The following is a 13224-nucleotide window of genomic DNA, read 5'->3' on the forward strand; positions in this document are numbered from 1 at the left end:
CACTACCACAGACATTTCTGCCAAGCCAAGCGGAGCTAAAATCTGCTCGGTCTACATTGTGTCAACTGTGCTAGTCAACCGAATGACACGTTAACCGACATTTCTTTGACTTAATATCCTCAAATCAAAGACAGACAAAGGGGTGTGGCTGTCCCGTGCAGCACAAACGGCTTTCTGCTCATTTACACATGAAATCACTACTTTGCTATGCAAATCTAGCCCGTCTGTGATGTCTACTAGCTTCAAATATATGGGAAAAGGACGAATGTGAGCATTGCATTGAACAGTTTTTTTATTATACAGTGCCATTTTGGTCACAGCGCTGCTGTCTGTCGAGCAAGCGATCGAGTGGATAAAGCAGTGACAGGCGTGAAAACACTGCTTCATTCACTAGCGAAAAACATGTGACTAAAGATCAGAAATGACAGATACCAATGGCCAGCAATCCTGACTCGCCCATATTTCTCCATTATGTCCGAGACCACATTGGTTAATGTTTAGTGAGCATTTACACACGCTTTACTATGACCAGGCCTACATCTACTGTATGTTAAACAACATGATTTTCATCTCTTCAATCCACTGTAAATTTAAAGATATCGTGAAACATATCGGACTCGCAAGCAAGCAAGGACTTTGGAGTTCAACATTACGCTCCCCTACAAAGTCAAATTTGATCTCTGTTAACTTGATAACGCAGAGAAATCATTTACAATCAAGTTTTTTGATTTGCTTTAGGCTTACCCTTGTTTGTACTTGAGCAACTCTGCCGCTTAACTGCTGCTGGTTTGTCGGTTTCAGCCTTGCTGTCCGGTTTCACCGGGCTGTCCTCCAACGAAGCGCCCGCTTCAGAAGCGCTCTTGTCCGACAGCGTGACAGGCTCTGGCGGGGACTCCATATTTGTATGCGGTTATCAATTACTGTTACAATAGGATTGATTTGTTAAACAATTCCGATTACATCGTCTATTGGTGGTGCGGGTTGCACTTGAGTGTATGACAGATCTGTTAGTGTTCATGAGAGCGGGTGTGGCCGTTCTGTCCACAGGCAGCGCTGTTGAGCTCAACTCATGGTCACACCACACACGCAGTACAACGATCGTTTCACATTGAAGCAAGTTAGTTGCCATAATAATCTGCTATAAAAATATATAATCATTGGCAGTGAGCATGTTACCTTTTAAATTGTATAGCCATAATGTGGAAAAGGCAGGTCGTCAGTGTTTCAGGACTGTTTGGGAAAAAAACATTTTCAAAATTATGCAGTATATTAATTTAATATTTGGTCCGTCGTTGTGCTGAGATTTTGATGGCTATTTCCAGAAGGCCGTTCGCCAAAGTGCATGCGGGTTAGTTATTAATTAAAATTATTTAATAAATTCCCTCTGAATTTGTCTGCGGCTTCTCTCACACACGCATGCTGCCTGTGACAAGCGAATATGATGCTGACGTACTTCCGCTAAACGCGAGGTGCAATGCGTGTAAAATTATTGTATATAAGTAAATATTTAATGTAATCAAAACACAACAGCTTTATTACAAACGTGAAACTTAATTTCAAAAGTGTTGTTTGTAAAAAAAATATTTTCCAATTTTTAATTGTTCTCTAATATGTGTATTATTTTATTTATATAGAAGACCTTTTCGTATACAAAATACACTTAAAATTGAGCAAAATTCTATCAGAATTGCAGTATCTTCAATGCATTACATTTAATAGCCTAGCATTCATAAAGTTAAACATTCCTTCGAGTTAAACTTTAAGACATATTGTGCTGCACATAAGCCTTGAACTATGTAAGAGAGGGTGTAATTACAGCTACAGCACACTACATGTTTCTGCAAAGAGCTTTTATCTAGTGTCTGATGATGACATAAGAGAAGTCTTATAAAGGACAAAATGTCTGGAGATGATTCACACACAAGAATGAGATACATTGAAGTATTTACTATCACAAGGTTTCCAAAACAGTCTCACTTACAAACAAAATTGATGTTGTCTCTGTTGGGAAGCAGCATGAAGCTTGAGGGTGACATCATTTTCACACAGCTGAAGAGATAAAATAATTATGTCTCCAGCTGTGTGCTTACCGTCTACACACAAATGTATCGGCCTGTAGTGTCTGGTCTACTTTTGTAGCTTATAAGTACTGTAGGAGGACATGGAAAGACCCAGAGTAAAGGGCACGGGATAACCAACCAATCTATCCTTTCCTGCCCACACCAGAGGTTAAAGTGGTCATCTGCACCCACATACAGGAAGCCCAGTTACTTAGCAACATGAAGAGAATCTAATGCCAGGTGTTTGACCTTACATTTACTGTACAGTGCCATCAATTCAAAGAACTTGCCATAGACTCACACACCCTTTATTACTGTCTTGGTAACTCCCAAACAAACAACCAGAAAGGTAAAGTTCAGCTCTCATAGATTCAATATCAAATAGCAGGCGTGTCCTACCATTCATACAGACGGCAGAATAGCACACTGAATAAAATACATGTTCCTGAATCATTCTTTACTTTCAGGAAAAAAAAGGTACAAAACTGTACTTTTCTGTCACTGTGGTGGTATCCTAAGGTTCCGTTTTGTACATGTATAGGTATACTAAACAATGTTGTTCCTTTTGTGGTACATTACTGTATATTGAAGAGCACCTATTTCATTGCTAAAAAGCTCCAGATTTCAGTCTCTTCCTGAAACGCGCGGATTTGAAAAGCGCTGTGTCCCTAATTGGCCAGCTAATTTGTACGTTGTGATTGGCCTGAATACCTCTGATGTCAGCCGGAAATGTGACGCTCCTTACCATGTTTGAATGATTCGGTGACAATGTAATAATAACAGGAGTTAACTTACAGGCTGTGAGACAAAGCGGGAGGAATTATGATAATGTCAGTCTTGTCTACCTCACCAATTCCAGGAAGTAAAATGTTGCCTACAATCCGTGTGTTTGTTGTAGTCCAAGAAAAGAGATTTACGTTGGAGAATATAACTCGCGTCACCATTTACTTTGGGGTATGCACCTTTTGCATATCGTTAACATGTAGTTATCATGTAATACACACTTAAACACCAACATGTAAAAACGTGAATCTGACAAGCTCTTTAAGGATTTTTTACTCCTAAAATTTAAAAGTTATATACCCAAAAAGGTATATTTCAATGTGTTGTATACCCATAAAGGTACAAAAATGAATATTTGAGGGTACCACCCCTTAGTTTTGTACCTTTTTTCTGGCAGTGTTGAGCATATGGTTCTATAAAGAACCTTTACGTCCACAGAACCTTTCTGTTGCACATACGGTTCTTTGTAATGGATAAAGATTCTTCAGACTAGGAAGGTAAAAATGAATTGATTCTTTGACTATGGTTCTCCTATGGTGTCAATAATCTTATTTTTAAGATTGCTGCAGTGACACAAATACAGAATTTCTCTACATAAACTGTAATACACCAAAGAGTATTTCTCTGGTGGACTGCTGCGTAACAAACATGACAAACAAGACAAGACAAATGTGGATCTCTTATATTTGTATTTCTGTAGTGCTTAACAAGAAGAACAAAATCATTATACTGTTAGTTAATAAAGGAGTGACCAAAAAGTACAGTATATCACCATTTTTGTGTATTTATTTATTGAGTAATAGTACTGTATGCAAAAAATACTTTACAGGATTTAGTGTTTAGTGCAAATGGATCTTTAATTTTTTGACAGGATAGGTTCTCGACCGATTAAACTGTTATCATTTACTCTCCCTCATAACATTCATTCTTCAATTGAACACAAGAAGAGAAACTGATGAATACTGTCAGTCTTATTTTCTTTTTTTTTTTTACAATGAAAGTGCATTGGGGAAGTCTGTCCCTAATAATCTGGGCATCTCCTCTTGTGTCCCATGGAAAAATACAACCACAGGTTTGCAAAAAAAGAGGGCAAGTAGATTTTCAGTTTTGGGTGAACTTTCTGAGCTAAATTGCAAAGTCATTACATTACTACTTTATTTTTTGTAACAAATCCTTTTAACAAAATAATCTTTTTTCCATCTTATTTGTTTTCTCTATTCTAAGCTTCCAGACTGACCAAAAAACAAAACAAAACAAAAAATATATGGACATTTGCATAATCCTGTTATTCATACAAAACCTCGACAAATCAAGCGATACATCAACAAATCAAAAATTCAGTGATACATCAAAACACCAGGTAATTTAACGAAATTATTTTTAAACAAAACATATACATACTTTATTTGATACTTTGAGTGCTAGGCAGTAAATGAATCAGATTTTAGGCATATAGTTCAGGCAGCAGCAAGTTTATGTAACTAGACTGACTGATTTAGTTGTTGCCCATTTTGATAAATCGCTGTGACTTCTGTCGAACCATCCGATGCAGCTGGCGTGCAGTCTGGGCTTTCTCGATACCTTCTTGCATTTTCTGTAGGAGGTAAAGCAAAAGAAGTCATAAAGGCCACAATTTGTTCTTAAGAAAATTTTTATTCTTAAATTTTAATGCAGTGTATTCTTACTCAATACATATAGGGGCATAAAAGAACTAGAAACCTGTGTAAGCTGTGGGGTAAATAAAAAAAATGGCCAGTGTATACTGGGCACTTTTATGTTTACATGGCTATTTTCCTTTATAATTAAATGACACATTCAAAAGCAAATTAACATCTTTGAACAGCAGTTTAGAAAGGTTATGTTTTGTGTGATGAGTTTACCTCGGCCATGTCTGCATTTTTCATGTGTATGACTCTTATTGATTCCTGTCCATCCTTCCTAATGATGTTTAGTTTGTTCTGTTCCTGCACCAACACCCAGAGTTGGGTTAAGCAATGCAAAGCCAGTAAAATAAGTCTACCAAATAAATGTATAAATGTATCTAATAATGTCAATTATAGCATTTATGTACCCGGTAATAAATCTTTAAATCTTCTCCCTCGGCACATGGACGCCTTAGGAAATTCTCAAACTGGCATTCCCATTCTTTATTAAAATGTCCAATTAAATCGATTTCCTTAACACACATCACCCTCCTGCATGATAAATAAATGAACACACAGCACGATGCAGTGAAATATATGCAACTGAAAAAATTGGCAATAATATAAAAATTATTATTTTATAATATATGTATATGTATGTATGTGTGTATATATAGAAACCTATATATTTGTGTGGGTGTATGTATATATATATGTGTGTGTGTGTGTGTGTGTATATATATATATTAGGGATGCACCGAATCCAGATTTTTTAGGTTCGGCCGAATCCTGAATCCACCGTTTAAGATTCGGCCGAATCCGAATACTACTCGCATCCTTATTCCATTAACACACTAAAACACATTAATGAAGTAAACAACGTCCACAGCAGTGTATTTTTTATTTTATTTAATTTTAACTGTACATTATGCCAGGATGACAAGTTGGAAAAACTATTTTGACAATTACCATAAGCCTATGCAAAATGAAAGCGATGCGTTGCGACACGCTCGTTCTGTTTCATTCCTCCTGACCGCCAGAGGCAGTGCTAAACACTAGTGGATTATCGCTGCCAAGCCAGATAGGTCGAGAAAACATAAAAACAAAGTCACGTCGTGACGCAACCGAGACGCAAGGATAAGTACCGTAGCAGCTCGGTGCCCAGCCTCTTTCGCTTTCTCGCTGTGATAGGTCATTATTGTGCTGTCTGGTGCAGCTCACCTGAGTTGCGAAAATTCGCCCTCCCGAGCTGTGACAGCGCTCTCAATATCATCACCTTTGGAAGTTGGATTATTTTCTGCAGACGTGAGTCTTTTATTACTTTTTAATAGTGTTGGCGATACCTCGTGCCTCACGGTCCTACCGGTGGCTGGTTCCGACCACACTCAGATTGCGTGCTCTCGCAACGTGATATATTTCTTGATATTTTGTTTTGCCGTGTATTTTTTGTCGTGTTAGCGATACCCTGTGCTTCACGGTGCTATCCGGTGGCGGGTATCGGCTGCAATTGGGCTGTGTTCTATCGCAACCATACATAACTTAACGTGACTTGGTTGGTTTTGTTTTTTGTTCGATAATTTGCGCCTACGGTACTATCCGGTGGCCGTTATAATAACGTTGTTTTTTTCACGTATTTGAGCCTTGCGGTGCTATCCGAGGGCAGCTGACTCATACTCCTGTGATTTTTCTTGTTGGACGCGGTGCAACCGAGGACATATTCGAACTATGTCCCATAACGCTTTTCCGCCGACGTGCAAATTATGTCCGAACATCCTTCTTCCCGACGACGGACACGATCGATGCCCATCGTGCCTTGGAACCCAACATTTAAAGGAGGCTCTAACTGATCCATGTTTACACTGCAGCTTACTACCGCTATCAGAGAGACAGCTCCGGCTTGCTGAATTAGACCCCAAGTCTTCTGTTAGCCTCGTTCAGCAACACTCGGCACCGAAACGGGCTAAGAAGCGTGACGTGTCGGCCGCAGCTGGCGCTCCGCCAAAAAAGATTAAATCTGTACCACCTACCGATACAGCGGAGCAAACGCTGTCGAACACGGTTGCTTCTCTCTCGTCAGAATTGGCGGAGATGAAACGTTTTCTTCTGTCTTTACAACCCTCTATCTCGACAGCACCATCTGAGGATACATCCAAGTCAGGACAACATGCGGAGGTGTGTAAATCCCAGCCTCCACTTACTATGGATGTGGATGCTCTTTCTACAAGTGCCTCTAATTCACATTTTTGTGAGGATGAATTCGAGGAACTCGCCATGCCCCCCCCTCATCAGGACGCTCTCTCCAACCTGTCCGCGGCAGATGAATCGAGCGGCGGGTCTGTACATTCATCTGGTACAAATCCATCTTCTCCAGATGACATTTTGTCCACACTGCGCATGGCGGGGGCTCGTTTGGGTCTTGACACATCACCTGCTCAGCCTGCACAAACTATGGTGTTTTTCAGACAACCTGCTAATGAGACTGCCTTTATGATGCCACCGTGTAAGGACTTTGTAACTGAGTTCTCTAATGCACTAACGGGCTCCAACGTACCTAAAAGGAGATCCAAAACCGCTCGCACTCTTGCATCTATGGCCGAGGCTGATTCCGTTGGAGTGGGACGCGCTCCTGAGATTGAACAGCCGGTAGCAGCGCTGGTTGTGTCGCCTGATGAGGCACTGAGAGGCAACGTATGCTGCCCTAGTGCTCAATGTGGACGTACTGACACCTTGTTAAAGAGAGCGTATGAATCGGTAGCTTATGTTACTAGAGCAGAGAACACTATCTGCCAGCTGCTTCTTGCTTGCAGTACAACCCTACAGTCATCTAAGGTTGATGACTCTGTGCCTCAATTTTTACAGACTGCTTTGCTGACTATGGGTCATGTAACTCGTGAGCTTGGCACGCTTTCGGCTACACTTCTGACAGCCCGGTGCCAGATATGGCTAGCGCAGGCGAGGTTGCCGGAAGATTGTAAAAAGACATTGAGAGAACTACCAATCGTACCAGGTCATCTTTTTGGTCCGAATGTCTCTGAGGTCTTGGACAGGAGAATGAAGCTGTCGGAAGCCTCGCGTCAGCTCACTCAGGTCCCTCGGGCGCCTGTTTTTCGGATGCCAGCCACACCAGCTCCACCTCGTTACCCTATTCCGGACCAGCGTCCCCGTCATCACAATGTTGCTCAGCCCCAAACTTCACAGCGTCATAGGGGAAATGAGGCTGCTCAGGGGCGACGCTCCTTTCACCACCAGCACCATGGTGGAGCGCGCCAGCGTCCCCCCATTGCAACTAAAAGCAAATACCAGAAACCCTGAAGCTCCTGGGCCGGCGATCGGACGTTTTACCGTGCAACATCTGGATTACTGGGAAAGTTCAGTGTCCGACCCCTGGGTTCTGGCAACAATAAACCGGGGTTACGCCTTGCAGTTCCGACGCCGGCCTCCCAGGTTTTCAGGGGTTTTTCAGACGGTTGTCAAAGATCCGGCCAGATCGATGGCTCTCTCCCAAGAAATCGGTTCACTGTTATTGAAGGGAGCCATAGAGCCAGTTCCTCCCCTCAGTCAGAGGGACGGTTTTTACTCCACGTACTTCCTTGTTCCAAAGAAGGACGGGGGTTTTCGGCCCATTCTGGACCTACGCCGGTTAAATGTGTTCCTAAAGAAGCTCTCTTTTCGTATGTTACGGACAAGCGACGTTCTGCGTTCCGTGATGGAAAGGGACTGGTTTGTGACTGTGGATCTGAGGGATGCATATTTTCATATTCCCATTGCCCCTCACCACAGGAAGTTCCTTCGGTTCAGCTTTCAAGGGCAGGCCTACCAGTTCAGAGTTCTTCCTTTTGGCCTGTCCCTGGCTCCTCGCGTCTTCACAAGATGCATGAGTGCAGTTCTGTCTCCTCTTTGGTCCAAGGGCATGAGGATCCTGCCCTATTTAGACGACTGGTTGCTCTGTGCCCCAACAAGACAACATGCTCTGCAGAACACCAAGATTTTACTGGAACATGTCCAGCGGCTGGGTCTGACTGTGAACGAGTCAAAGAGTCACTTGGTTCCAACACAGTCTGTAACCTTCATTGGCGTGACTCTCGACTCTCTTGCAATGTCCGCAACCCTGTCACTTTCTCGGTCGGACAGTATTCACCAGTTACTGATGCATTTCCAGCTGGGAAAGGAGATTCCTTATTGTGTTCTCCTACAACTAATGGGGATGTTAGCTGCCGCCACCCCTGTGGTTCCCCTGGGCCTGCTTCATCTCAGACCTCTCAGCCAATCAGGTGGCAGATGCTCTGTCCAGGGACTTGTTGCTCCCGGGGGAATGGAGGCTCCACCCGGATGTGGTGCAGGAAATTTGGCGACGGTTTGGCAAAGCAGTAGTCGATCTATTTGCGTCAGAGCTGACCACCCACTGCCGTCTGTGGTTTGCAAGGACAGAGACATCCAGCCCGTTGGGACAGGATGCGTTGGCTCACGAGTGGCCGAACTGCCTGTTGTATGCGTTTCCTCCATTTCCACTGCTGTGGGAAACATTACACAGGGTGCTCCTGTGCAATCACAGAGTGCTGTTAGTTGCACCTCGATGGCCGGCCAGGCCATGGTTTCCCCTTCTTCTGAGTCTGGTACGGGGCGAACCATGGCAACTTCCCATCAGGAGGGATCTCCTTTCCCAACTACAAGGTCGTGTTTGGCACCCAGATCCGGCTCGTCTTCAACTTTGGATTTGGCCGCTGGGTCCAGTTCACTCTTAGTGGGTTGTGAACCAGCTGTTATCAATACAATTGAAAATGCTAGAGCTCCTTCAACACGACAGCTTTATGCCGCTCGTTGGAGACTGTTTTCTTCTTGGTGTGAGAATCAGGACGTCGACCAAGTTCATTGTACAGTACCAAAAGTTTTAAGTTTCTTGCAGCACTTGTTGGATGGGAATAAAGCAGCTTCCACCTTAAAAGTTTATGTTGCTGCTATATCTGCTTTTCATGCACCAGTTGAGGGTTCTTCTTTAGGGTCTCATACCCTTGTATGTAGTTTTCTGAAGGGTGCAAAACGGTTGAAGCCGGTTCGTCTTGCCCCTTTCCCTGTGTGGGATTTGCCTCTTGTTCTTGAGTTTCTTTGTTCGCAACCATTTGAACCGTTGGCTGTTGCGGATATCAAGTTGTTATCTTTGAAGGCATCTTTTTTGTTAGCTATTGCATCAGCTAAGCGTGTGGGAGAAATGCATGCGCTGTCAGTGTGTGAATCGTGCTTGCGTTGGCTGCCTGAAGTTTCTGGGGTCATTCTTCGACCGAATTCAGCTTTCTTACCTGAGGTTTTGTCACCACAATTTGTGAATCAGTCTATTCATCTGCAGGCTTTTCAACCGCCTTTACCTGACTCCGACGTTGATGGGAGGTCTCGTCTCCTATGCCCGGTGAGAGCCTTGAAGTACTATGTTGACGCTACCACTGCTTTCAGGCAGACTGACCAATTGTTTGTCTGTTACGGGGGTGTGCGTAAAGGTGCACCCTTATCCAAGCAGAGATTGTCTCACTGGATTGTGGAGGTGATTAAGTTGGCATATGCAAAATCTGGTCAACCCTTGCCAAATGATGTTACTTGTCATTTTACCAGGGCCGTCTCGACATCCTGGGCCGCTCTAAGAGGGATCTCCTTGATGGATATCTGCACTGCTGCTACCTGGTCTTCACCATGTACTTTTGCTCGATTTTACAAAGTGAATGTGGCTGCTTCTTGTCGCATGAGTTCTGCGGTCCTTCAAGATCAGCTGTGATTCAGGTGGGTGACATTCCTCGTGACTATGTTGGTATGTGTCATCCACTAGTGTTTAGCACTATTTTCTGTCACTCGGAATGCGCGAGAAAGCATTTCGAGGCTGGGCACCGAGCTGCTACGGTACTTATCCTTGCGTCTCGGTTGCGTCACGACGTGACTTTGTTTTTATGTTTTCTCGACCTATCTGGCTTGGCAGCGATAATCCACTAGTGTTTAGCACTGCCTCTGGCGGTCATCCGGAATTCACAGAACCACAGTTACATACGTAACTAGCGTTTTTCCAATAAGCAAGCAGCTCCGTGCTGAAAACTATATTTAACTTTGAGTGAGAAGCTCCGCTCGTCAATGTCAGTTTTCACACGGCCGTCCAATTACAGTGGAGGAGGGGCGGGACATTACCACAGCATCCAACCGGCTCACTGCTGAAGCATCACAGCTACCAAGCGCTCGGCTGAAAAACAGCTGGCATTTGGCGTCCTCAAGGCGTTTTCAGCCGTGTTTAAAAGTTTTGGTGTGTCCAGCCACTAAAAGGCTCACCGAAAGAAAAAGCTCATCTCCACATCAGCACCCGATGTGTGTAATCAACGGCCGCGTGACGTCAAACAGCGTAGCGCAAGCCTAGGGTTCGGTTCGGTGGAAAAAAAATCTAGGATTCGGCCGAACCCGAACCCCGTCAAAAAGCCCATAATTAGGCCGAATCCGAATCATGGAGTAGGTGCATCCCTAATATATATATATATATATATATATATATATATATATATATATATATATGAAGAGTTTGGTTCCAAAACGCAATAAACGCCATTTTTGAAAAAAATGAGTTACTGCCAAAATCAGTATTATATCAGGTCAGTAGTTAAAAGTAAATTCTTAATTTTACGCAAAATCCAATATCCGCCGTGTTATTCTGTCATCTTTTCTCCCTTTTTTCCCAAAATGCGACAAACGCCACTCCCACTTTTTTACAGAACGCATTAACTCCATTTCTGATATTACAGCCCACCGTTCACGCAATGTAAACAAACAATGGCGGACGCGCCGAGTACACGGAGTCCTGGTTTTCCTCATCTACTTTGTACTACGTGATCAACAAACAAAACAAAATAATACTTTAATGGCATCGCTAAACCTGTGATGGTTTTCTGTGATGGGAAAGAAACGTAAGCCATCAGCATCTAACAATTTCCCTGAGAGGCACTCGGGAGACGGGTGCTTGTTCTCCCGACAGCATCAAGCTTCTCATGCTAACACATTGACCCCAGAGGATCTTATGAAAAACTTTACATAATTTTACTCAAAGTCAACGAAAATCGAATTACAGTCGATCGCTGTGAAAGACGTTAAGCGAAGACGTCAAGTAACCGCAATGACAGTGATCTTAATATGACAAAGTAAGTGTTTTGATTAATAACATTAATGTTTATATTTTTAATTAGTGTGTACAACTAGTCAACTAAATGAATATAACATGGCAAAGATCAATGCACATTTATATAGGCTATTGATTCTATAGATTTATAGCATTTTGAATAAAAACTTGTCATGGATTTATTGCATTTTGTGGAAAAAATAATCCGTTTTTATAATAAATCTTTGAAAATCAACTTATGGATTTGAATTTTTTATGTTTTTATATCCTAAAGATGCTGTGTGAAAGTTTGTAACAGAAAATAGTTGTTTTCATCTTGTCACTTTCTTGGTATAGAAAACACGTTTTTACCAAAATTTGTCAAAATGGATTTATTGCGTTTTGGAACCAAACTCTTCATATATATATATATATATATATATATATATATATATATATAAATAATTAAATAATAATTGAAATCATGTTTTTTTTTCTGTTGAGAGCTTTTTTTACCTGTTGGTTATAACGATGTTTGTTTTTTTGTGCCCTGGATACTCATAATGTTCTCTGAAGATCTCTCCATCCAGTGTTTTAATCTCAGATCTCTGAAAAATATACATACTCAGTCTAACCAGCACATGGACACTTAGTGACCTTTGTTCATATTCAGCAATTAGAAAAATCAATCAAAGGAACAATTAGCAAAAAGGTAACAAACTGATCATTGGAAAGTATGGTTTTATTCCAGATCACAGGGTTATTTTTGACAAATCACAGAACCCAAGCAAGCTTGTTAATGCATACAATTATAACACAGTAAAACAACATTAAACATGTAATTACATAGCATTGAAAAATACATCAAACATTAATGTTAGCATGCAGTGTAAAATGCGGATTTAGTTGGGTATAAATAACTGTATTCACAATGTAGAGCATAAACATTATGTTAATATATTAACATTTTATATAGATCGTAATATTGTCAGATCTAATATTTACAGACACAAATGTAAAGAAATTAACATGAACTGTAGAAAAATAGACAAACTTTGCCAGATCCACATCCTTAATGAAAATATTGTTTGCTGCCATGTGGCTACTACTTTATCTAAATTTCAAATAATATGTATAATACACTGAAAAAATATATAATAACTATTAACTGATAAAAAATAAATTGCTGAGGTATAATACACAAACTAAATCAGTATGAAAAAAATATTTTAGAGACAAAAGAATATACAGTAGATTGGAAAAAGATGCACAAGACAGACAGCTTCAGATGCAGACTTAGGATATTACATTACTTCCTAAACAAAACAATGTGACATTCTGCTGGACTGGCATTAGATATTCGTTTAGTTAATTTGAATGCTACAAGCATTGTGTTATCAACTGTATTAAAAACATAAATTGATAAGATAATATTCCCCCCACACCCGTATTTTACACTTCCTCAGGCTGCATTTGGGAAAGCGCAGAGAAAAATAAGAGACATGTTAAATGACACAAATATTAGTAAAACAACATGCAGGAGTAAGTTTAGAACAAGATTAATGAAAATAAGGTCAGTTTTAATAAAACAGCAATTTTACCTAATTGAAATTAGTTAAGCTCA

General features: G+C 41.3%; 2 protein-coding genes across 11 annotated transcripts in view; both read right to left on the bottom strand.

Moving 5' to 3' along the window:
- The window catches only part of rorab (RAR-related orphan receptor A, paralog b), a 51047-nt gene extending 49711 nt beyond the window's left edge, over positions 1 to 1336 (bottom strand). Inside the window, exon 1 of the mRNA XM_055202492.2 lies at positions 745 to 1336. Within this exon, the coding sequence (XP_055058467.2) occupies positions 745 to 898 (154 nt within the window). The 5' untranslated portion in view covers positions 899 to 1336. The remainder of the gene's footprint in view (positions 1 to 744) is intronic.
- A 2268-nt stretch (positions 1337 to 3604) lies between these two features.
- vps13c (vacuolar protein sorting 13 homolog C) overlaps positions 3605 to 13224 on the bottom strand; it is a 66227-nt gene continuing 56607 nt past the window's right edge. For 8 of the 10 annotated variants that reach the window (XM_073858927.1, XM_073858924.1, XM_073858926.1 and 5 more), the window contains 4 exons: positions 12117 to 12208; positions 4915 to 5038; positions 4724 to 4807; positions 3605 to 4437 (listed from right to left, as the gene is read on the bottom strand). In XM_073858927.1, the coding sequence (XP_073715028.1) occupies positions 4339 to 4437; positions 4724 to 4807; positions 4915 to 5038; positions 12117 to 12208 (399 nt within the window). In that variant the 3' untranslated portion in view covers positions 3605 to 4338. Of the gene's footprint in view, positions 4438 to 4723; positions 4808 to 4914; positions 5039 to 12116; positions 12209 to 12324; positions 13068 to 13224 lie in introns of those variants that run through there. The other 2 variants (XM_073858919.1, XM_073858925.1) reach the window with 2 other exon arrangements.

Source organism: Misgurnus anguillicaudatus, chromosome 21, assembly GCF_027580225.2.
Source record: "Misgurnus anguillicaudatus chromosome 21, ASM2758022v2, whole genome shotgun sequence".
In the NCBI taxonomy this organism is placed as follows: domain Eukaryota; kingdom Metazoa; phylum Chordata; class Actinopteri; order Cypriniformes; family Cobitidae; genus Misgurnus; species Misgurnus anguillicaudatus.